This window comes from Podarcis muralis, chromosome 16, assembly GCF_964188315.1.
Source record: "Podarcis muralis chromosome 16, rPodMur119.hap1.1, whole genome shotgun sequence".
NCBI lineage: Eukaryota > Metazoa > Chordata > Lepidosauria > Squamata > Lacertidae > Podarcis > Podarcis muralis.
In genome coordinates, this window is record NC_135670.1 from 2,229,464 (window position 1) to 2,253,872 (window position 24,409).

At 49.3% G+C, this 24,409-nt stretch overlaps 1 protein-coding gene across 1 annotated transcript; it reads left to right on the forward strand.

The window, feature by feature from the left end:
* Nucleotides 1–2,815: 2,815 nt before the first annotated feature.
* On the forward strand, nucleotides 2,816–22,757 carry S100A10 (S100 calcium binding protein A10). The gene is made up of 3 exons (XM_028710227.2): nucleotides 2,816–2,973; nucleotides 20,226–20,388; nucleotides 22,141–22,757. Exons 2-3 carry the CDS (start codon nucleotides 20,257–20,259, stop codon nucleotides 22,306–22,308), a joined length of 300 nt encoding a protein of 99 aa, XP_028566060.1. The 5' UTR covers nucleotides 2,816–2,973; nucleotides 20,226–20,256; the 3' UTR covers nucleotides 22,309–22,757.
* The last annotated feature ends 1,652 nt before the right edge of the window (nucleotides 22,758–24,409 follow it).

The following is a 24,409-nucleotide window of genomic DNA, read 5'->3' on the forward strand; positions in this document are numbered from 1 at the left end:
TCTCTGTGTGTGTGTGCATGGGGAGCCATTATCATTATTTTTCATTTCATTTCTGTACCGCTTTCTATTTCCAAGCCAGAAATCTCAAAACAGTTTACAGCCCTACATTAAAACATCAAACAATGCAATCCAAAAGAAAGTCGGGTATAAAGTTCAAAGCAGCATAGTTAACGGGAAACTAAAATATTATGTTTAAAAGTTTCAAAATAAAACATTGCAACGGAGGTCACGTTGCACACAGAAAAGTTAGCAACAAAGTAATCTTAAACATTTCAAAATCAAACATTTCAAAATCAAAATAATCTTAAATGTTTCAAAATCAAAAGGAAGTCAAATACAGTGGGACCTCAGAAGTCGAAGGGAATCCATTCCGGAAGTCTGTTCGACTTCCAAAATTTTAGGAAACCAAGGCACAGCTTCTGATTGGCTGCAGGAAGCTTCTGCAGCCAATCGGAAGCCGTGGTGGATGTTCATGTTCCAAAGAACGTTCACAAACCGGAACACTCACTTCCGGGTTTGCGGCATTCGGGAGCCAAAACATTTGACTTGCAAGATGTTCGGGATCTAAGGTACAACTGTATGAAATGCACATTTAAAACAGCATATGTAGTCTACAACCACATATCTACTGCAAGGATGACTACCTAAGGAAAGTCATATTTAAACTACTGTACGTGTTTTAAAGGCATTGTGTCGATCTCTCCAAGCTGCTAAAAGGATCGCAGCCAGCTCAGTTTGGAGGGGACCCAGTTGCTTGCGATCAGATGGGGAAAGAGTGCTGTTTCAATTGTTCAGCCCGGACACTGAGGTCCAGCGCCGAGGGCCTTCTGGTGGTTCCCTCTTTGCGAGAAGTGAGGTTACAGGGAACCAGGCAGAGGGCCTTTTCGGTGGTGGCGCCCACCCTGTGGAACGCCCTCCCACCAGATGTCAAGGAAATAAGCAGCTATCCTATCTTTAAAAGACATCTGAAGGCAGCTCTGTTTAGGGAAGTTTTTACTATTTAATGCTGTATTGTTTTTATCACTTGATAGGAAGCCGCCCAGAGTGGCTGGGGAAACTTGGCCAGATGGGCGGGGTATAAATAATAAATTAATAATAATAATTTAATAATAGTTGTGCTCAGGTTCTGCTTGCCGGAAGTCAAAGAAAGTGGCCCTGTGTGTCTCCTACAAGTAGTATCCTCAACTGGCCCACAACAGCTTCTTTGCCCCTGAGCTATGCAACCCTTTCCCTGAAAATAAAGTTTAAGATTCCAGTCCTCATGGTGCTGAATAAAGGGGTGGTTTAAACAGCAACGTTAAGAAGCTGGCCGAGAACAAGCCAGACCATTTGTTGCATCCAGCACTCGTGGATTTATTGATCATTTATTTTACAGGAGACATTTATGCGCCACCGAATAATTGGCATTTCTAAGTGGCGTCCATAAAAAGCAACCCAGGCAGCAAAAGGAAACAATAAAAATTTATCGTAAAACCATACCCTACCTTAAAATCCCTGCTGGGACAAAAAAGGCTTAGTCATGCTCTGAAGCTCAGCAAGGAGGGTGGCTGTCTATCTCAGGTGGGTGGCAGTTCCAAAGGCTTTAGGGCCTATTATACTGAATGCATGGCTTCTGCACTCCAGCGGGTGCAGAATGCTGCAGCGAGGCTCCTCACGGGGTCTCTGCCATGGGAGAATATTAACCCAGTGCTTTTCCAGCTGCACTGGCTGCTGATGGAGTACAGGGTCAGATTTAAGGTGCTGCTTTTGACCTTTAAAGCGCTTCACGGCCTGGGACTCTCGTACCTACGGGACCGCCTCTCCTGGTATGCCCCACGGAGAGCCTCAAGGTCCATAAATAGCAACACCCTAGAGGTCCCAGGCCCTAAGGAAGTCAGATTAGCCTCAACCAGAGGCAGGGCCTTTTCAGCACTGGCCCCGGCCTGGTGGAACGCTCTGCCTCATGAGACCAGGGCCCTGCAGGATCTGATTTCTTTCCGCAGGGTCTGTAAGACAGAGTTGTTCCACCTGGCCTTTGGCTTGGAGCCAATTTGATTCCCTCCCCCTCTTTCTTTTTTCTTTTTTCTTTTTCCTTTCTCCTCCTGCGATGAGGCTATATTTTTATATTTTAATGTTTCAATATTTTAATGTTGTATTTTAATTTTGTTTTTAAGTTGTATTCATTCAACTTGTTTTTATTATTGCTTGTTAGCCACCCTGAGCCCGGCCTTGGCTGGGGAGGGCGGGGTATAAATCAAAATAATAATAATAATTATTATTATTATTAGTGGGTCAGCAGCAGGAACAAGTGCTGATCAACAAGTCTGTGGTTTAACCCACAGTGCCACCCGTGTTCCTAAAATTCAGGGTAAAGAAGTGCAATTCCCCCATTTGGAGGGCAGCCAGAGGACAGAAGATCACTAGCAGATCGAAGTTGGATCAGGCCAAAGGTCCACACCACCCTATTAATTATCACAGTGGCCAAATGCCCCAAGGAATCTAAAACTCTAGATAGATTGTCCCTATATCTGGAGGTTCCACCAGAATATCAGAAGAGCCCTGTAGTTAGCCAGTGGCCCAACTAGTCCAGCATCCTTCCCCCCCCCCCATCTCTCTCTCTCTCTCTCTCTCTCTCTCTCTGCACCTGCTGAATGTCTGCCTTGCGTTTGTTCTGGAGAGGCAGAAAAGCCCTTTTGGAAAAGGGAGAAAAAGCAAGAAATGTCCAGTGGATCCTGTGAAACGGATCCCCTTCGCTGGTGGGGCTGAGGCGCGCTGGGCTCCTCCTGGTAACCCCACGTAGCTCCTCTCCAAGAGGCCGGTCCTCTCTGGCTCTCCCCCGGCGGGGCTGGAGCTGCCGGCCTCCGTCTCCGCCCCTCTTGCCCAGCCCAGCCCAGCCTGGCGAGGGTTGCGGAGGCGTTGGCCGAGAGGCCTCACTCTGCCTCCTGCCAGCCGTCGCTCCAGGCTCTCTCTCGCGCTCTCTGCAGCTCCTCCGCGGTGAGTCTCTTTGGGGCGTTGCAGCCGCGCGTAACGGGGAGTTTTTGGAGAGGCGCAGAAAAAGACGCGCGCGTCCCTGGCTTGCGCGCTCGCTTGCTAAAGGGGGATAGAAATGGGGGGGGCGGGGGGGGCTGGAAGAAACATTTATAAAAGTGGGGTTCTCCCCATTGAAATGGAGCACCCTCCTCCCCACCCAAAAATTTCTGCGCCCCAGAGAGGGGGAAAAACTGGACTGAGGTTGCTGTGCAGTTTTATTGGAAACCAAATAAGTTTGGTATTTTTTGCAAGGGAGCGTTTGGTTTTTTCTGCAGTGGAAAAGCCTGCAGTTCTGGGGAAAGGGTGTGGTCCGCCCTGGGGAATGAGAGCGGGGTGGTCTCCTCTTGAGAAAGTGGGTTGGGTGTCTTGGGGCAAGGGGGTCTTTTCTGCTGAATCAATCAGTCTCCGCTCAGAATTCATTTTGGGAGTCCTCGTGTGTTTCCTGTATTAATCTGGTTTGGAGTATAGAGGCAGGTCCATGGCCGCGAATGGGCACGGAGGTGGGCTTAGGTCCCTTGGATTCCACTGGGTCTACTCGTGAACCGGACCAAGTGGATTGAAAACCCGCGTCCTTATTCTTGCATACGGGCTTGCAGTAGAAAATAATAATAATATAAAACCCCTGGGTCTGAAAAGGATCGCTAAAACTGGGGAGGGCGTATTTATTTTTATTTTAGGGGGGTTTTAAAATCTGGTGTCCTGAGCAAAAAGAATGATTCGTTTCTTCCTCCCCATTTAGAACTAGGGGAGGTTGGGTTCCCCAGGAAGACTTTATTTAGGGGGAGGGGTTGCGGAAGAAGGGGGTAACCCCAAGTTTAGTGCTTTGAAGAGGTGGAGGAGCCGACCATCAACACCCCAAAACTAAAACTAGAGGACGTGGGGGTTCCAGAGGCAGAATTGGGGGGGGGGGGACATGGGGCTGGGTGTGTCCTGCCATCATTGGATAGGGTGTGCTCCCAACTAGGGACTTGTCTGGAGTTCGAGTTCCCCACCCAGCCATGTGGCCGACTAATCCCAGTTGCGGGGAGCGGGAAAGTGCAGATCCATGAAATGGGTGCATTTCTGAAATAGTAGGAATAGAGGAAGCTGCTTTAGTCCGAGTTGGGTGATTGGTCCATCCAGTTCAGTGTTGTCTGCACTGACTGGCAGCGACTCTCCCCGAGGTTTCAGATGGGGCTCGTTCCCCTACCCCTAGCTGGAGACGGTGGGCTTGAACCTGCCACCTTCTGCATGCTAAGCACCTGCTCTCCCACTGAGTAAGGACACCTTTTGGGGGTGTCCTGGACCCTTAGCCGAGGGTGACTATTCTGCACTGAGAGAAAGAAATGAACGGGTTATAGATCCAAATGCATGTCCTGCTCATAGTAGGCTCGTTAATAGACATGACTAGTTCAGGGTCATTAATTCCAGTGGGTCTACTCTTGAGTAGGGCCTAACTACTTCTTTAAAAAAGCTCTGGGACTAGACCACGCCACTGTCAATCTAGTGTAGCCTGTTCCTTTGGGGACTGAAATCCCTTGCATTTGCTACGGGAGCATGCAGAAGAAGGTTCCAAAGGTGTGATGGATCTGTATGAGGTTACCTGCATTCCACACCCAGATAGGCCCCAGCCCCTCCAGCTGAGGTCAAGGTCCAACTTGCCCTGAGTGAGTCTTGGTTCCTAGGCCAGAGACAGCCAAAGTTATTGCCTTCAGATGTTGTCAGACTGACCCCACTGGCTGCGTTCTTAAACACACACACACACAACTCCAAAAGGGTGGGGTGGGGATCCTGGAAACTGTACTTTACTCCCTCACTGAGCTACAGTTCCCAGCACCCTTGGCAGACTATGGTTCCCGGGATTCTCTGGGGTGCTGCGGAGAGAGAACGTGCTTTAAATGTATGCTGTGCGGCTCAAAAATTGAAAGGAGCATGGCTGCCGTCTTGGGAAGAGTGGCCCCACGAAGTTTGGGAAGCCGTCTCCAACGACAAAAATAGTATCTAAGGTGAAGCGTTTCAAGCGAATTCAGAAATAAATTCTGGGAGAACTGGTTGCTCTCTTCGAGAAAATAACCTCCTCCCATGAAAGCAAACCCAAGTCGCTTTTGCAGGTTTAGAAGAGATGTTTTAATTTTGCGATAGTTGTGTTTTCTTGCGGAATATTGTGATCTGGAGGTGGGTTTTTCCCTGGAGCAGTTTCTTGGGTTTTTGTTAATGATCGATAAATGATTGAATAAATTAAAATGGGTGTGTGGAATGCATGGTATGTAAGTGGCCATGGGCCGTTTTGTCTGATGGGAATTGGCATTGGGTGCCAGTCTGGAGCATGGGTAGGCAAACTAAGGCCTGGGGGGCCGGATCCAGCCCAATCGCCTTCTCAGTCCGGCCCACGGACGGTCCAGGTATCAGCGTGTTTTTACATGAGTGGAATATGTGCTTTTATTTACAATGCATCTCTGGGTTATTTGTGGGGCATAGGAATTCATTCATTTTTTTTTTCCAAAATATAGTCCGGCCCCCCACATGGTCTGAGGGACAGTGGACCAGCGCCCTGCTGAAAAAGTTTGCTGACCCCTGGTCTGGAGGGTTGTGCAATCTATCCATCCATTTGAAAAGCAGTTGTTGATGCAGCTTCAAGTCTATGGGGAGAAAGGCTATGTTTGCTTTCCCCTGTTTCACACTACAGCTGCCCCCCCCCCTCCCAGGGTGTGGCATGCAGCCTGATTACCCAAGGAGCAGCCTTATAACAGGGAGGGTCTGTTACAGGACAGGACAAGGATAGAGGATTTCCTTCCTTCCTTCCTTCCTAGGATGGGCTGGGGATTGGATTTAGGGGACCACTCAGCTACAGCCCTTTCCACGGAGCCCTGAATTTCAGTTCTCTGATCTTCCCATCCGCTCCCCTCCGTTTCGACCCCTTAAAGTAACAACGAACGGTTTTGCGTCTGGGTAAAAGGTTTGTTGTTTCATGCATAGGAAACACAGAGAGGATAATTGTGGCAATGTTTTTTAAAAACACCCAAAAATGCAAAACAGCCACGTGAAAATAAGTTCGGTTGCCTATGGGTTTGGGAACGAATGTCCGAGTCATGAAAGAAAAAAGCGAGATGTTTTCTTCGCCTAAAGAAAGAAGATTTGTGTTATTTGACGGTTGGGATTTGCCGGGCTTGCGACGATGGTGGTCTTGGAAAATGATGTTTCTGCTGTATGGGATGCCACACAGAGCCTGGCAGCAGGATTAGGCCAAAGAGGACCTATCTCATGCAGCAGCCTGTTTTTGCAGCAGCCAAAAGCCCTGAGGAGCCTAGGAATCTAGATAGACTGCCCCTGGAACTGGAGGTTCTACAGAAAAACATCTGGAGAGCTTGGTAGGGACCGCGAGGGTCATTCTAGTCCAACCCTCTGCAATGCAGGGACCTTTTGCCCAACATGGGGCTAAGCGTCACCGTAGAGACAGAACCGTCACTCAATAAAATGTGCCTGAAGGTTGCAGGCCTGTCGAGATCTCAAAGGAAGCCAGCAAACAGTTCAAAGGGTTTGTGTGTTGCTGAAAGGCTTTGCCATCACAGCGTTTTAAAGCCGCTCTTGCAGTTTCTGGGGGGCAGATTGTGGGGCGTGGCTGTCAGAAGGGGACTCTGGTGTCGGGGTTCAGGGTGAGGAAATGGAAGGGCCCGGAGCGAACTGTAACCAGACGGCACAGTCAGAGAAGACGTTCCCCTTGTGTGTTTCTGTGACCTACTTAAGGCAGCGTCAGACCACATGTTTGTTGGCAGGGGGAGACCCTCCCTGGCCGTGTCACAAGAGTTGGATCCATCGTCCTGGCAAAGAGAATTTCTCTTCCCAGATCTGGAAAGAGAGAGGTGGGTGGGGTGCCTCCAAAGTTTCTCAAAAGGATATTTGTTTTCCCAGGGTGGCAAAGCTGTTCCCAGGGTCATAATAAGATAAGCAGGGAGCCGTTCTGGATTAGACCAAAGGCCAGCTCCTCCTCCTCCTCCTTCTCCTCCTCCTCCTTCTCCTCCTCCTCCCTCGATTCCTCCAAGCAGGTCGTGATACAGCCACGGCTTTCACCCCCATCTGAGCCTCCGAGGTAGACTGTTCCTGTCCCTGGAGGTTCAGTTCCCTGCGGTCACAGGCCACACCCACAAACTGTACATTTAAAGCATTTTCTGCCGCTTTTAATGGCCAGGAATCCCAGGAACTGTAGTTTGCCCCACAGTGCTTTGCAGTGCCCTTCACAAACTACAGTTCTCTGGGTTATTGAGGGGGGCATGTGACTGTGGTTTGGGAGCTGTGGTTTGTTACGGGCGCTGAGACCTCTTGGGAAACTGTCTCAGAGTTCTAGTTCCCTGTGAAAAGGGATTCACTGTTAAATCACTCTGGTTTTAATTCATGAGGACTAGAAACCTGCTTTAGTTTTTTTCATTCAAGTGCTAGCCAAGCGGCTTGAGCATATGCTTTGCATGCAGAAGGTCACAGGTTCAGTCCCCAGTGGCTTCTCCAGGTCGCGTTGGGAAGGTGCGTGGCCAGAAACCCTGGGCAGCCGCTGCCAGTCAGTGTGGACATTATTGAGCTAGGTGGACCAATGGAACTGATCCTACGGTGCTGCAACAGTTAGATGAAGCATCCTCCTTGGTCCTACCCACTTGGCCCTCAGAGGGCTGGCAGACTACGGATCTGGCCCTCGGAGCGGAAAGGATTCCCCTGCCCTCCTCTCCTCGCATTCCTCCGGTGACGCCAGCGCTCTGCTCTCTTTAAATCCACCCTGAATAAATTAACTGGTTGCCCCAGTGGAAAAGAAGAATCGAGCCAGTTCAGAATGCCTTCTGGCTGTGAGCATGACATGCGAGGAAAGAACGCTTCCTCTTTATTTATTCCATTTATTTTCTGTGTTTTTCTTCCTCCAAAGAGCTCAAAGTAGCGTTCCATGGTTCTCCGTCTCCTCATTCGACCTCCACAACAACCCTGTGAGGTAGGGCTATAGGCTCAGAGGGATAGTGACTGACCACCAGGGTCACGCCCAGAGTGCTTCATGTGGCCAAGTCAGGTTTCGAACCCAGGCCAGTAATAAACAAACAAACCACAGCTCCCAGAATTCTCTGGGGGAAGGCGTGCGCCTCCAACGTGATTCGGATGTGCTTTAGATCCAAATCTAAAGCCTGACCCGGTTCTCACAGCAACCTCTCTGATTTCACAGCAACTGGCATTGCAAAGCATACTGCCTCCGACAGGGGACAGCGCCATTTCTGCTAGCAGCCGTTGGCAGCCTCCACGAATTTGTCTCGCCCCCTTTTAGGATGTTTGGCACCTGTCCCAGATTCTGAATTGATTCTGTGTGTGAGTTGTTGTTTTTAAAACTGTCTCTATGCTTATAATTGCCTCATCGTTTTTTAAAAAACAAAAAACAATTACATGCAATTGTTTTTTAACCGATGCGACTGCTTTCTTGTAAAATGCTTTGAGCTGCCTCCTGGGGGAGAGATACGTAAATGGAATTAAGAGTGCCAATCTCAGCCCACAGTGGCAAGCTGTCAGAGTGGGGGCGGGGGTGTCCCAACAAAGTCCTGCTGCGAGGAGATCCGTTGCAGTGAAAATGGACCAAAATCAGCCACATTGTTTCATCATTCGGCCCGGACACTGAGGTCCAGCTCCGAGGGCCTTCTGGAGGTTCCCTCATTGCGAGAAGTCAAGTTACAGGGAACCAGGCAGAGGGCCTTCTCGGTGGTGGTGCCTGCCCTGTGGAACGCCCTCCCACCAGACGTCAAGGAAATAAGCAACTATCTGACTTTTAAAAATGCATCTGAAGGCAGCCCTGTTCAGGGAAGTTTTTATTGTTTGATGTATTTATTGTGTTTGTAATATTCTATTGGGAGCTGCCCAGAGTGGCTGGGGAAACCCAGCCAGATGGGCGGGGTAGAAATAATAAATTATTATTATTATTATTTATTTATGTGGTCTAGTTAGCTGTTCTTCGCTCCCCTTGAGAGGAAGCGGGGGGGTGGGGGCAGATCAATCAGTCCAGCATCCAGAGCGCTCAAAAGTCAGTAGCAAATTAGATCGATTAGATAGAGATAGAGAGAGAGAGAGAGAGAGAGAGAGATAATTGATAGATAGATAATTGATAGATAGATGATAGGTAGATGATAGGTAGGTAGGTAGATGATTGGTAGATAGATGATAGATAGATAGATAGATAGATAGATAGATAGGTAGGTAGGTAGATAGATGATAGATAATTGATAAATGATTGGTAGATAGCTAGAGAGAGAGAGAGAGAGAGATACTGTAGATGATTGGTAGGTAGGTAGATTAGATAGATAGATGATAGATAGATAGATAGATAGATAGATAGATAGATAGATAGATATAGATAGATGATTGATAGATAGATGATAGGTAGGTAGGTAGGTAGATAGTAAAAGGCCACATGATAGAAGCTTAGAAAATGGTTCCTGGCCTGCGGAATGTGGGCAGATCCATGTTTTTCTCCCTCATAACACTGGACATCCAACAAAGCCAAGTGTTGGGAGATTTGGGACCGACGAACGGAAGGACTTCTTCACGCAGCACGCAGTTGAACTGTGGAACTCCCTGCCACAGGAGCCAGGGATGTCTACCCACTTGGCTGTCTTAGAAAAAGGATTACATGGTCATTCCTGGAGGAAGGGAGGGCTATCGATGGCTACTAGTCCTGGTGGCTCTGCCCTACGTGGCTGGAGGCAGCGATGCTTCTGAGCATCAGCTGTTGGAAACCAGAGGAGGGAGAAGTGTTCTTGCGCTTTGGAGTTTTCCAAAAAGAGGCCTCTGGTTGGCCATTGTGAGAACAGGATCCTGGGCTCATTGGTGGGCCATTGGCCTGATTCTGGAGGCTATTCCTATCCTCTTATATCTGCACCAATACCTTTCCATTTAAAGCTGCAAAGTTCTATTGCTTGTTGAAGCAGTGTGCTAGAAAACTAAATCCTATTGCTTGTCGAAATAGTTGTTTTGATATTGGCGGATCCGGTGTGCTAGAAGACTCTGATAAGCCCAGTGGTTTGTGCAAGTGTGTGCATGTCTGTGCGTGTGCAAATACACAAACACACACACAGAGAGAGAAAGCTCACCATGGAATAAGGGCATCTGTGGCCAACTGTCGAGATCTGAGCAGAATTATGGGTGGAGTCTGGAAGAAAGGGATTGCTCTTTGAACAAAGGACAGCCCTTAAAATAAACAGGGTTTGGCACTGTGTGGGCGCATGAGCGCATGCCTTCGGAAGCATAGGACCCCGTTGCTAGACTTACTCATCATGAATGGAATTCCATCTGTGAGTTGCTTGGGGAGAATGTGAGGCTGCTCACACTCTTAACCAAAGAGATTAACCCTTGACTCAGAGCACCATCATTCTCTTCGCCCTGTATCAAGAGGGAAGGCAGTATCGTGCAATGGCTAGAGCAGAGGCGGGGGGGAAGCCTCAGGCCCCAGAACCAGCTGCAGTCCTCTGGGCCTCTCTGCCCACACCCACACCATACAATTTAAGAACATTTCCGCTCCTTTAACGGTCATGGCTTCCCCCCAAAGTGGTTTTTTCCACCGCAGAGCTAAGATTCCCAGGATCCTTTGCAGGAAGCCATGCGTTTTGAATGGATGCTGTGGGAGGAGGAGAAGAAGAGTTTGGATTTGATATCCCGCTTTATCACTCCCCTTCAGGAGTCTCAAAGCGGCTAACAATCTCCTTTCCCTTCCTCCCCCACAACAAACACTCTGTGAGGTGAGTGGGGCTGAGAGACTTCAGAGAAGTGTGACTGGCCCAAGGTCACCCAGCAGCTGCAGGTGGAGGAGCAGGGAATCGAACCCGGTTCACCAGATTACGAGTCTACTGCTCTTAACCACTACACCACACTGGCTCTCAGTGGCCTCTCGCTAAGCCATGCCCCCTTCCAGGCCACACCTCTTCCCTGGTCCTGGTCCACACGCTTAGGGCCAGGCGGAATCTGGTTTTCAAGATCAAGATACTGTCTTTTGCTAGCTAAACATCGCAATATACCGAGATATCACAATGTCTGAAATAAGGATGGTGCTGTCTAGAAGAGGCAATATCTGGCTTCAAGGTTTTTCCTGCATCGTGATTTTTGCATAGCGCATGCACACACTCATTAGGGCCAGGCAATGTATCATGATGTGTGCCTGTGTTATGTAAAAAAAAAAAAAAATGATGTAGGAAAAACCGTGAAGCCAGACATCGCTTCTCTTATTATTCCCACCGCCCTTCTGTTCTGTACTATAAAACAACAGTTGCAGCAATAAAAGGTAAGTAAAATAAAAAGAGTGTTAGTTTTAGACCCCTAAATTAGGGTTGCGATACGTCCAGAATTTCCCAGACATAGCCGAGACTTGCGTGCTGGAAACTATGGGCGGAAATCGCTGAAATGTCCAGGAAAATCCGGACTTACGGCAACCCACCTCGGAAGAGTAGATTTTGGCGAATTTCATTAAAAATAGCTCAAAAACGTAAGCTCAACAGCTTTGGCCACCCCACCCCCTCCAAAAAAAGCTCAACAGCTTTTGTGTTCTGATTTTCACTTTTTGAAACATGGCAGCCCTACCTAATTAGTAGTAACAGTTGCCAGGATGTGACCCCGTTCTCCTCTACAAAGTTACATCTTTATTTCAGACATTGTGATACATTGGTCTATCTTTCTTTCTATATTCTTTCTTTCTTCTGTCCTGAATTTTGCAACATTCAGCTTCATTGTGCGTCCAGGGGTGTTAAAACATATGTAATTGTGGGTGTGTTTAAAGAGAGAGGGAAAGAGAAACAGTTTGTGTTCTTCCCGGTATATGTTCTCTGCATTGCACAGACGCTTCCGAGAAGCCGTTAAAAGGGTTTGTGGGTTTCGGCACCGGCTGGCGTCTGCTTATAAATCTTTTACACTCTCTCTGCGCGATGGCCGAGGCTCCCGGCTGCAGATGGGCCTCCAATTTCCACACTCGGGGCAGCTGGAGCCTGGAAACCCTCTCAGCACCGACCCCAAGGGACTATCTCAGAGCTGCAGAACATCAGGACTGAGATTTTGGCGTTTGTGAGATGGATTCCGGGCCGAGAAAAGGCCAGCGAAGGACAGCCTTGCAGCCAAGTTTGCAGTCAATCTAGTTCTATATTGTGAACACTGACTGGCAACAGCTCTCCAGGGTTTGGGGTAGGGCGTTTTTCCCAACCCTGCCTGGAGATGCCTGGGACATTTTCTATGCAAAGCAGCTGCTCACCAGACTACGGTCCGCAAAAAGATGGTGCAACCTGCAAAACAGGGCATCCTAAATTCTCTCCCTCTGTTCTGTGAGAGCTGGACCATCAAGAAGGCTGATCACCGAAGAATGGATGCTTTTGAATTCTGGTGCTGGAGGAGACTCTTGAGAGTCCCATGGACTGCAAGAAGATCCAACCTCTCCATTCTGAAGGAAACCATCCCTGAGGGCTCACTGGAAGGACAGATCCTGAAGCTGAGGCTCCAAGACTTTGGCCACCTCATGAGAAGAGAAGACTCCCTGGTAAAGACCCTGATGTTGGGAAAGATGGAGGGCGCAAGGAGAAGGGGGCGACAGAGGACGAGATGGTGGGACAGTGTTCTTGAAGCTACCAGCATGAGTTTGACCAAACTGCGGGAGGCAGTGGAAGACAGGAGGGCCTGGCGTGCTCTGGTCCATGGGGTCATGAAGAGCCGGACACAACTAAACGACTAAACAACAACAACAACAATTCTGCTTCATTGTGTTTTCGGGGAGTTCGTGTCCTCTGCCTCTTTTGCCCAGTGCTGGAGATGCTTTCTTCCAGAGTCGTCTCCCACGAGGCCGTCTGTTGGCAAATGCCAGCCAAGTCCAGGCCTCGCCCATGTACCCAGCATCCGTGGGGAGAGCTGTCCCGCTCCTGAGACAGCAGCAGCAGAGCTGGGGAGTTTGCCAGGATCTCTTAAGCCCTGTTTAGTCATTGCGTTAACAGCCAAGGGATGAGGAGGCCTTCCCCTCCCCTCTGCCCCCCTCCTGCCCCCCCTCCTAAGACAACTTCTCCTCTGCAGCCTCCAGCCAACACCCACCCAAGGGGAACACCCAGAAGGGAGCGGGCAATGACAGGAAACCTCTGTGATTAAGCAAAATCGCTTCCCCTTTGAAAGAGTGTTCTGCAGCCCTTGCTTGGTGTGTGCAGCCTTCTGTGTTCTTCTTCAACCAGCCCCATGAGGACCAGAACCTTGCATTCTTTTTTAGAGGGAAGGCAGTAGTTCTGGGGCAGAGCCTTTGCCAAGATGCTGGTCTTGACCTTTAAAGCCCTTTGTGGCTTAGGGCCCTCGTATTTACAGGACTGCCTCTCCATGAATAACCATAGTTTAGAGGTCAGTCTATCCTCCACCAGGAACAGGGCCTTCTCAGTGTTGGCTCCGACCTGGTGGAATGCTCTGTCCCATGAGACTAGGGCCCTTCAGGATTTAACCTCCTTCCGTCAGGCCTGTAAGAGAGAGCTATTCCACCTGGTGTTTAATTTGAATTCAGCCTGATCTTTTATTTCCCTTCCCTCCCCCTCCCCTTTTATGAAGATCACCCGCTCTGAGACCCTAGAGTTAATTCTCCCCTGGCCTCCTCGCTGGCCCAAGTAGGACCAATTCAGCCTGCTAGCCCTGAGGATTATCTAATTGATTTTTGAATTTTATTGTAATTCATGTTTTTATACTGTATTTTATGCTGCTTTTATAATTAAGTGTTTTAAAGTGTCTTAAATTTGTTGTTAGCCGGCCTGAGCCTGGTTTTTGAACCGGGAAGGGCGGGGTATAAATAAAATATTATTATTATTATTATTATTATTATTATTATTATTATTGCATGCCAAAGGTCTCAGGTTTGATCCGCAGCATCTGCATGAAGGCTTGGGAACCGTCCCCTGTCTCAGCTCCCTTTCATTTGGAACCATGAGGACTGGAATCTTTCTTTCTTATTTGGGCGGGGAAAGCCGTATCTAAGCCTTAAAGCTCATGCTTTGCATGCAGAGGGTAGCAAATTCAATCTCTGGCGTCTCCACGTAGGGCTGGAAATCTCCCCTGCCTGAAACCTAGGAGAGCTGCTGCCAGTCAAAGTGTCAACTTTACTTAGCAAGAAGAATCCCAACACTCTAACAAAGTATTTGAGTTGGCCTTTCGTTCAGAACCCATGAGGACTAGCACCTTGGTTTGCTTTCCCAGCTCAGCGCAAGAGCATCGGCTTGGCACGCAACAAATTCATTGCCCGGGCTCTCCGAATAAGAACATCAGAAGAGAGCTGCAGGATCAGGCCAAGGGCCCGTCCAGCATCCTGTTCTCACAGTGGCCGACCAGAGCCCTGTGAGAAACCCGCAAGTAGGATTTGAACGCAAGAGCGCTCTCCCTTCTCCTGCGGTTTCCAGCAGCGACTGGAATTGCAACTGCGACGAAACCATGACAATAGAATCAGTATAATGAGAACAATTGGAGGTTTTATGCAGATTTTTTTTATTTAATGGATATGATTTTGTATAAATTGTTGGTTCTTTGCCTTTTTTCCCTTTTCTTTTTAAATTTTTTCTTACTTTTATGTTTTGATGTTTTCTTCTTCTGTATTTAGGGTGGCGCTGTGGGTTAAACCACAGAGCCTAGGGCTTGCCAATCGGAAGGTTGGCGGTTTGAATCCCTGCCACGGGGTGAGCTCCCGTTGCTCGGTCCCTGCTCCTGCCAACCTAGCAGTTTGAAAGCACGTCAAAGTGCAAGTAGATAAATAGGTACCACTCCGGCGGGAAGGTAAACGGCGTTTCCGTGTGCTGCTCTCATTTGCCAGAAGCGGCTTAGTCATGCTGGCCACATGACCCAGAAGCTGTACGCCGGCTCCCTCGGCCAATAAAGCAAGATGAGCACCGCAACCCCAGAGTCGGCCACGACTGGACCTAACGGTCAGGGGTCACCTTTACCTTTACCTCTTCTGTATTTAACTCTTCTATACTTATCTTCGTTGTACGTTTGTATTTTAAACCAATAAAGATTTACCAGGGGGGGGGAGGAATTGCAACTGTAAGGGAACCGATGCCCCATTGGCGGTGTGGGATTCCTTCCAGAAGGCTCCAGGCGTCAGGCAAGAAGCCGCAGGTTATGAGCAGGCAGGCAAATGGGCCGGGAGCCAAGAGGAGACGGCTTAGGCCTTAAGACAACCTGGGGGCCACGCCCTTCGGGTATTTGGACTCCTTCTGCCTCTCTCGTCCCGCCCTGCTCTTTGCACTGAGATTTATCGCCAGCAAAGGACTTGGCTCCGTTCCTGTCTTGTGATTATTAAACCTCTGGGGCCTTACCTGAGGAAGGGAGGGGAAACCGAGGCAGTGTGAGCAACCTTGAGAGTTGTGGGATCTCGGGGAGAGAGAGACAACAATTGCGCCATGAGTCTTTCTACGCCGCGTCCGGCTTCCAGGTGAAGAGTTGGAGGGGGCCATGTAAGGTCCACTAGACCAACCTGACTCATTTGAAGCAGGCAGCCTGGAAACAGAGCTTCCAGAACGCAGGGCTGTCCAGCTTCTCATAATAATAATAATAATAATAATAATAATAATAATAATAATAATAATAATTTTATTATTTCTGCCCCATCCATCTGGCAGGGTTTCCCCAGCCACTCTGGGTGGCCACCAACAGAACACTAAAAACAGAATAAAACTTCAAACATTAAAAGCTTCCCTAAACAAGGCTGCCTTCAGATGTCTTCTAAATGTCAGGTAGTTGTTTATCCCCTTGACATCTGGTGGGAGGGCGTTCCACAGGGCGGGCGCCACCACCGAGAAGGCCCTCTGCCTGGTTCCCTGTAACTTCGTTTCTCGCAGGGAGGGAACCGCCCTGGCCGTGACCAAGATACAATTTATGGCTGAAAATGCCAGCGGATTAATGTATTAATTGTTGAATTAATTCATTATCCTAATTGCACACCTGGTTAGAGCAGCCAGGTTGGAACTGGTCCAGAATCGGCTGTACCTTTTCCACTTCACCTTAAAGGGAGAGTGGAGTCAGGTACGGCAATTTAGCGGCAGTAGAAAAAGTCACGGCTTGTAACGGACAACTTAGAGGAGTTACTTCTCAGGGGCTTTGCCTCTGTTTGTTGGGTTTGTTTTGTGACAACCGCCCTTCTCCACCCGCTGCCAAATCTCTGCCACCCACGATGGGCCTGTGTTATATACCCAGACAGTTTTCCTCCTTAGCTTAGAAATCTGTAAATGATCTTTGCTGGCTTGCGTATTTTCTTCAAGATTGTTTGGTGTTTCTGTGCATCCGCAATTGGCGCCGGGAATTGAGTTCGTAGTCATCTCTTAGCGGGTCCGGTCTCGTAGAATCATAGACTCATAGAATTGGAAGGGAACCCTGAAGATCCTCTAGCCCAACCCCCAGAACTGCATGAATCTTCAGCTGCCCCATAGGGCAATGGAACCTGAAACCTTGGCATCACCAGTGCCATTCTCTCACCAACTGAGCTATCTCTCTGACTCTGGCGCATGCCGTTTTTGCTTGCCTGTCAAATCTCATTAGAAATGTCAAAAGAAATTGCCCGTGAACTGGGAAGGGTGGCGTTTTGTATAAAAACTGTAGTGATGTCTGTTGGAGATGCAACAACAGGGCAGGAACCTTTCTACATATGTGGTGGGAGTGCAACGAGATAGTGGGATTCTGGGAAAATATCTATGATGAACTGAAAAAGATGTTTAGATTTTCATTTGGGGGGGGGACCAGAATCCTTTCTCTTAGGTATCATGTCAGAGGAAATAAAAAGAACGGACAGACCAATATTTATGTATGCAACCACGGCGGCAAGGTTATTGATGGCCAAAAACTGGAAAAGCAGCAGCGTCCCAACTAAAACAGACTGGTTATCTAAAATGATGGAATACTTCCATATTGCCAAACTAACAGGGAGGATAAGAGGAGATGTGGTACAAAAAGTGAATAGGGAGTGGGCTATCTTTAAGGAATGCATCAAAATTTATGTGGGAAAAGTAGAATTTCTGACAGATACTGATTGAATGCAGAAAAGGATTAGAGTGAAAGGAGAGTAAAGTCAAGACAGAAGCAGAGATTAAAGAAATAATGAAATGTGTTTAAGCTAGTTGGAAAAATAAAGTAGCGTAACGAGAACGGCTGGAAGTCAAGTCACTTGGTGGGTGTCCGTGTGGGGTAGGTGTGTAAGTTTGCTGGTATGTACAGTAAAGGGATGCGGGTGGCACTCTGGGTTAAACCACAGAGCCTAGGACTTGCCAATCAGAAGGTTGGCGGTTCGAATCCCCGCGATGACGGGGTGAGCTCCCGTTGCTCAGTCCCAGCTCCTGCTAACCTAGCAGCTCGAAAGCACGTCAAAGTGCAAGTAGATAAATAGGTACCACTCCGGCGGGAAGGTAAACGGCGCTTCCATGCGCTGCTCTGGTTCGCCAGAAGCGGCTTAGTCATGCTGGCCACATGACCCGGAAGCTGTACGCTGGCTCGCTCGGCCAGTAAAGCGAGATGAGTGCCGCAACCCCAGAGTCGGCCACGACTGGACCTAATGGTCAGGGGTCCCTTTACCTTTACAGTATAAAAAGGTAAAGGTACCCCTGCCCGTACAGGCCAGTCTTAACAGACTCTAGGGTTGTGCGCCCATCTCACTTAAGAGGCGCATGACTTCCGGGTCATGTGGCCAGTGTGACAAAGCTGCATCTGGTGAGCCAGCGCAACACATGGAACGGTGTTTACCTTCCCGCTGGTAAGTGGTCCCTATTTATCTACTTGCACCCGGGGGTGCTTTCGAGCTGCTAGGTTGGCAGGCGCTGGGACCGAACGACGGGAGCGTGCCCCGCCACAGGGATTCGAACCGCCGACCATGCGATCGGCAAGTCCTAGGCGCTGAGGTTTTACCCACAGCGCCACCCGCGTCCCACCTTTACAGTATAGGTAGGTATTATATAGAGTAATGTAGGTATGTTTTATGTTATGAAAATAAGGTAGTGTGTTGTGTACGAGTATTGTGTAAATGTATATGATGTATGTGTTTTATATGTTAATAAAATTTAAATTATAAAGGGGGGGGGGAGGGTGGCATTTTGGCCGGCTGGCATGCTTGTACAAAGGGCAGCAGTCCTAGTTTCCTGGAACTGCAAATCTCCCAGCGGGAGCCTGTAGCACGCTTCTTGTCTGTAGAGGACTGTTCCATGTGCTTAAGGGAAGTCTTTGCTGGTGAAGGGTTAAGAGGCTGAGTCAGGAGGCTGATCCCAGGTCAGAGTGTGCTTCTTCCTTGTGTTTCTTCCTCGTAGTGCCAGCCAGGAGGTGGAAGGGGAAGGCGGGTGGACGGGTGGGAGAGACTCTTTGGCCGGGATGCCAGCCAACGCCTCCTGCCCCAGGCACAGCCCTCCCCAGATAGGAACCAGATGGTCTGTACCCAGTCCAGATGTTCTTGGCAGCCTGCAGGGTCCAGGGATCAAAGACAAAGCGTTTAGTGGAAGGAATGTGAAGGGAGCAGGAAAGAGAAGGAACTCCACTGAGCCGCAGAGAACCAGATAGGCAGGATTGGTGCTTGGTCTCCTCTCTGTCCTTAGGGAGGAATTTCCCAAGAGGTCAGGACCTGCTATCACCATCCCAGTTGCACAGTGTTTGTTGGCGGGGTGCACTTTGCACATGCTCAGACGACGTCCTGAGCATTGCGACACACACATCCCAGAGGCTTGGCGTTTTTTGTGGCGCCTGCAGGAATTTTTTGCTAAGTGGAGGGCGGGGTAAAATAAGACACTGGGGGAAACAGGCCAGTTTTGCACCCGCAGAAAATAGTGTCTGTACATTTTGCCGCCTAACTCAGTTTCTGCACATGCTAGAAACATATTCCTTTCTTCATGAACGCACAGAATATGGGGGTTATTGTTCATCTGTGGGGATGACTGCAGAGGTAACTGAAACCAATCGCCCTTCCAAGAACAGCTGCACCGGTTGAATTTTGTCCTGTCTTCCAGTGTATGGCCAGCAAAAGGAAGCCAGACTCCGTGGCCCTGTTTCTCACACCCATACTTGTTCTTTCGCTGTGCTTTTCTGTCTGACCATGAGGACTAGGAACATATGCTATTTAAATTTTAAAAAACTCAACAGAACCACCAAGGCCATTTTAAGAGCAGCACAGCTGCGCTAGTACTCCACGGGAACCAGGAGTGCCAACCTGGCCCCACAACTGTGGATGCCCAGGGTCATAGGTGCCATGCAGTGTGCCTGGCCCTGGCACCAAAATTTGTGGTTGCCCAGCCCCTTCATGAATCTTCACTCTCTTTTTCAAAAATCAAACTTTCTAGGCCTTGGTGCCTCCAATATATTTGTGTCTCGGCCAAGTCTGCTCTGAAGCGCAAGAGGTGATGGAACGGTGGTTGAGGAATGAGCTCAGTTGTCCTGTGTTGGCTCCTCATCCCATTGCCCGTGACCCAGGAAAACCAGTGGACGCTCAGGTTGTGAACGTGATCCGTGCAGGATGCACATTCGCAACGCACGTCTGTGCACGTGCAGGTTGCGATTTGGCGCTTCTGCGCATGCCTGACTGCCAAAACCCAGAAGTAACCCGTTCCGGTACTTTCGGATTTCAGCAGTCCACAACCCAAAAAAACACAACCCTGAAGCATCTGTAAGTATGACTGTACAAATTATGCAAAATAGTTAAAAATAATACACTGTGAAACATTCCACCAAATGAAAGAAATCATGCCTGTTTTGCTCAATGCATGTGATTCGCATAGTTCTGGAAGTTTGGATCAGAGGTAGCGAACCCACAGGCCTGGGAGACTAGTGTGGCCCTCCAAGCATCTCTGTTTGGCCCTCAAGAAACTCTTTATGCCGCACACTCTCCCGGCTCCACTCTGTGTGTGGTTTTGCAAGACTGGAGCGCGTCTGCGAATTTTGATCATGCCTTTTCATTCATTGGATGGAGGATACAGAAAGGGGTGTTTATCTTCCCCCTGTTTTCCCTTCTGGTCCCGCCCACCTGGCATGTGGCCCCTGAAACATTGCCCAGGAGGGAGTGCGGCCCCTGGGTTCATGGCAGTATGAGATCGCTTGGCCTTAGAATTTGCTTCCTTTCCTTTCCCCAGCTTTTTCTTGTTTTAAGCATCAGTGCAGCAACAGAGAATTGGTCCAGCCTAGTAGTCTTCACTTGCCACGCTTCTTCCATCAACCACCAGGGGAATTTAAGACAGCAAAACTCAACAGCTCCTTCTCTCTCGCCCGTTTCTCCGCAGGCTTCCTCGTGCCCCAGAAACCAGCGCCAAGATGCCATCCCAGCTAGAACACGCCATGGAGAACATCATGTTCACTTTCCACAAATTTGCGGGTGACAAGAACTATCTGACGAAGGAAGATCTCCGGCAGTTGATGGAGAAGGAGGTCCCTGGGTATATGGAAGTGAGTGAGGCTGAAACGAGATTGTTATTGGATTATTATTATTACTATTATTACTTTTCAGACTGCAGATGATGGCATTGATGTCATTATTGGCAGAGGAGGGCGTAGGAAGGCAGGGGCGCCCAGCCATAGGTGGAGCCAGAGCCAATCACAGGCAGAGACAGAGACAATAAAGGTAAAGGGACCCCTGACCGTTAAGTCCAGTTGCGGACGACTCTGGGATTGTGGCGCTCATGTCGCTTTACTGGCCGAGGGAGCCGGCATTTGTCCACAGACAGTTTTTCTGGGTCATGTGGCCAGCATGACTAAGCCGCTTCTGGCGGACCAGAGCAGCGCATGGAAACGCTGTTTACCTTCCCGCCGGAGCGGTACCTATTTATCTACTTGCACTGGTGTGCTTTCGAACTGCTAGGTTGGCAGGAGCAGGGACCGAGCAACGGGAGCTCACCCCGTTGCGGGGATTCGAACCGCTGACCTTCTGATCGGCAAGCCCTAGGCTCTGTGGTTTAGACCACAGGGCCCAATTCATCCCAGATGTTTTTCTGATCATCCCTGACCGACGGTGGCTGATGACAGCAGAAGTCCAATATGTCTGGAGGTTACTGGCTTTAAATTGTGCTGTTTGGGACATGAAAAGAGAGTGGGTGGCACTATGGTCTAAGCCACTGAGCCTCTTGGGCATGCCGATCAGAAGGTCGGCAGTTCGAATCCCCGCGATGGGGTGAGCTCCCATTGCTCTGTCCCAGCTCCTGCCAACCTAGAAGTTTGAAAGCATGTCAAAGTGCAAGTAGATAAAGAGGTACCGCTCCGGTGAAGGGAAGGTAAGCAGAGTTTCTGTGCACGCTGGTTTCCGTCACAGCGCCAGAAGCGGTTTAGTCCTGCTGGCCACATGACTCAGAAAGCTGTCTACAAACGCCTGCTCCCTCAGCCTGAAAGCGAGATGAACGACGCAACCCCAGAGTCGCCTTTGACTGGACTCAACCGTCCAGGGGTCCTTTACCTTTACTTTTTTTTTATTTGGGGCATGGCAGTGGGTGTTGGTGGGAGATTGATCCTGCAACTGGCCAAGGCCGCTACCTCTTTGTAATTTCTCCTTCTACAAAAGGAGGAATCGGAGCTAAAATAGTCCTTGAAATATGGACACCTCCGAGGAAAAAGAGGAAGCCACCTTCCATCTCACTGTCCGCCGGTTCTTACCCTCATGTAGTTCTTATCAACATTTACTCAGAATCCCCTTCCTTATCATTTGAATCCCTTGGTTCAGATCCTGCCCTCCGGAGCAGCAAGAAGAAAGCTTGCTTCCGTCTTCCACGGGATGGCCCTTTAGGTAACAGTAAAGATAATGGCAGGGGTGCGGGTGGTGCTGTGGTCTAAACCACTGAGCCTAGGGCTTGCTGATCAGAAGGTCAGCGGTTTGAATCCCCGTGACGGGGTGAGCTCCCGTTGCTCGGTCCCTGCTCCTGCCAACCTAGCAGTTCAAAAGCACGTCAAAGTGCAAGTAGATAAATAGGTACCGCTCCGGCGGAAAGGTAAACGACGTTTCCGTGCGCTGCTCTGGTTCGCCAGAAGTGGCTTAGTCATGCTGGCCACATGACCTGGAAAGCTGTACGCCGGCTCCCTCAGCCAGTAAAGTGAGATGAGCGCCGCAACCACAGCGTTGGTCACGACTGGACCTAATGGTCAGGGGTCCCTTTACCTAATGATAATGGCCTGTTGTTGTTTTTCCCTGCCTGCCCCCTCTTTTTCTCTCAGAACCAGAAAGATCCGATGGCCATCGACCGGATCATGAAAAACCTAGAAGAGTGTCGGGATGGCAAAGTCAACTTTGAGGGCTACCTCTCTCTCATTGCTGGGCTGACCAATGGATGCAACGAGTATTACGTGAAGAAGATGAAGCCAACGGGAGTCAAGAAGTATTGACGGGATAGCGTGCGTCATCTCGCACTGTTGGCGCGCTTTGGCGCAGCCGGGCTCACGGTGCCGATAACCCCAGAAAAGCTTACCTGCCTAACCTTTCCAGAGCCGACTGTTCCTGCTTAAAAATAAAAGGTCGTGTCGTGCCTCCGATCTTAATAATAACACAACTGCGGCTGTGTACCTTTGAAGCATCACCGATACACGCAGAGCATCTTTCCCTCAAAGGATTCTGGGCGATGGAGTTTCTTTGACGGGGGAATGTGATTTGGATGCGCTTTAAAGTTTACAGCCTTACGTGCGGAGTAATCCAGTCCCTAACAAAGACCTCCCTGTCCATCCCTTCTGTGAAATCCCATAGCTTCATTGCCAGGGATGTGTCAGCCCTTTCCGTTCCTCCCTCAGCCATGCCCTCTCCTTGGCCGTGAAATAAAACATTTTTCTAAAACCCAGAAGGCCTGTTTTTGTCTTTCGAGAAAAGATAAACACCCTAGGAGCAACGTGTTCTTTCAAGCTCATCCCATCTTTGTGAGGCGAGGGTGGAGCTGGAGGGATTTAGCTTTTGAAAGGGAGGAGAACTGGTTCCGTCAACCCCAGGTCGCAGCTGACGGATGTCAGGACTCGAATCCGGGTGCGCAGCCCAGGTGTTTGTTTCTTGCTCGTTCCTTTAGAATTCTTCCGATTGAAGGGTCCCTTGGAAAATATGCGCTTTCCCCCACATTGATGAATGTCAGGTATCTGTTAAAGGCAGTTACCGTATTTTTTGCTCTATAAGATGCACCAGACCACAAGACGCACCTAGTTTTTGGAGGAGGAAAACAAGAAAAAAAATATTCTGAATCCCAGAAGCCAGAACAGCAAGAGGGATTGCTGCGCAGCGAAAGCAGCAATCGCTCTCACTGTTCTGGTTTCTGGGATAGCTGCGCAGCCTGCATTCGCTCCATAAGACACAAACACATTTCCCCTTACTTTTTAGGAGGGAAAAAGTGAGTCTTATGGAGCAAAAAATTACAGTATTTACCAGTCACTGCCTCCAGCGAATCACAGCAGCTCTCCAGGTTCTCAGACAAGATCTTTCCATACCTTGCAAGCAGATTCCAAGGATTGAATCTGAGATCTTCTTCATGCAAAGCGGAGGCTCCACCTCTGAGCTGCAGCTTTTTCGTAAATGCCCCAGAGATTGAGCAGTGCTAGTATGGTCATTAGGGACGCAGGTGGCGCTGTGGTCTAAACCACAGAGCCGAGGACTTGCCAATCAGAAGGTCGGCAGTTCGAATCCCCGCGACGGTGTGAGCTCCCGTTGCTCGGTACCAGCTCCTGCCAACCTAGCAGTTCGAAAGCACACCAAAAAGTGCAAGTAGATAAATAGGTACCGCTCCGGCGGGAAGGTAAACGGCGTTTCTGTGCGCTGCTCTGGTTCGCCAGAAGCGGCTTTGTCATGCTGGCCACATGACCCGGAAGCTGTACGCCGGCTCCCTCGGTCAATAAAGCGAGATGAGCGCCGCAACCCCAGAGTCGGCCACGACTGGACCTAATGGTCAGGGGTCCCTTTACCTTTACCTTTAAATATATGGTAGGAAGCTGCTGATGGAAAGGAAAAGAAATGTTTCAAAGCACCCAAGTTGGGCACGGTCCCTCACCAGGTATAGTTTTTCTAACATCTGTCAACACGGACCACTTCCTGTATTATGTGCCCTGTGAACTGGCCTGAATATGCACCAGCCTAGGGTTGAACTACTCCACAAAGCTGATGTGGATTTCTCCCACCCAAAATGATGAGGGGACTTGGGACGTTCTCAGTCGTGTGTTTAAAGCTCACAGCTTTCCCCAACGGATCCTGAGAGCTGTCTTTTGTTGAAGGTGGTGGGAGTTGTAGCTCGGTGAGGGGCAAATGACAGCTCCCAGAATGCTTGTGGGTAGTTGATGTGCTTTAAAAGTATAGTGTAGCTGCATCCTACACACCATCCTAAATGAGCAGTCCCACTCTGAGCAATTATGGCTTCCCCCAAAGCATGATGGGAGCTTTTATTTGTTAAGGGTGCTGAAAGTTTCCAGTCCCTATCCTCCTCTCAGTGTGGGAGTCCCAGAGCTACAATTCCCAGCGTGC

Bases quoted from the DNA above. Each gene is read 5' to 3' on its own strand.
- S100A10 (XM_028710227.2), top strand. From the start codon at position 20,257: ATGCCATCCCAGCTAGAACACGCCATGGAGAACATCATGTTCACTTTC. The intron at 20,389-22,140 runs GTGAGTGAGGCT...TTTTTCTCTCAG, and splicing joins AGGTCCCTGGGTATATGGAA to AACCAGAAAGATCCGATGGC.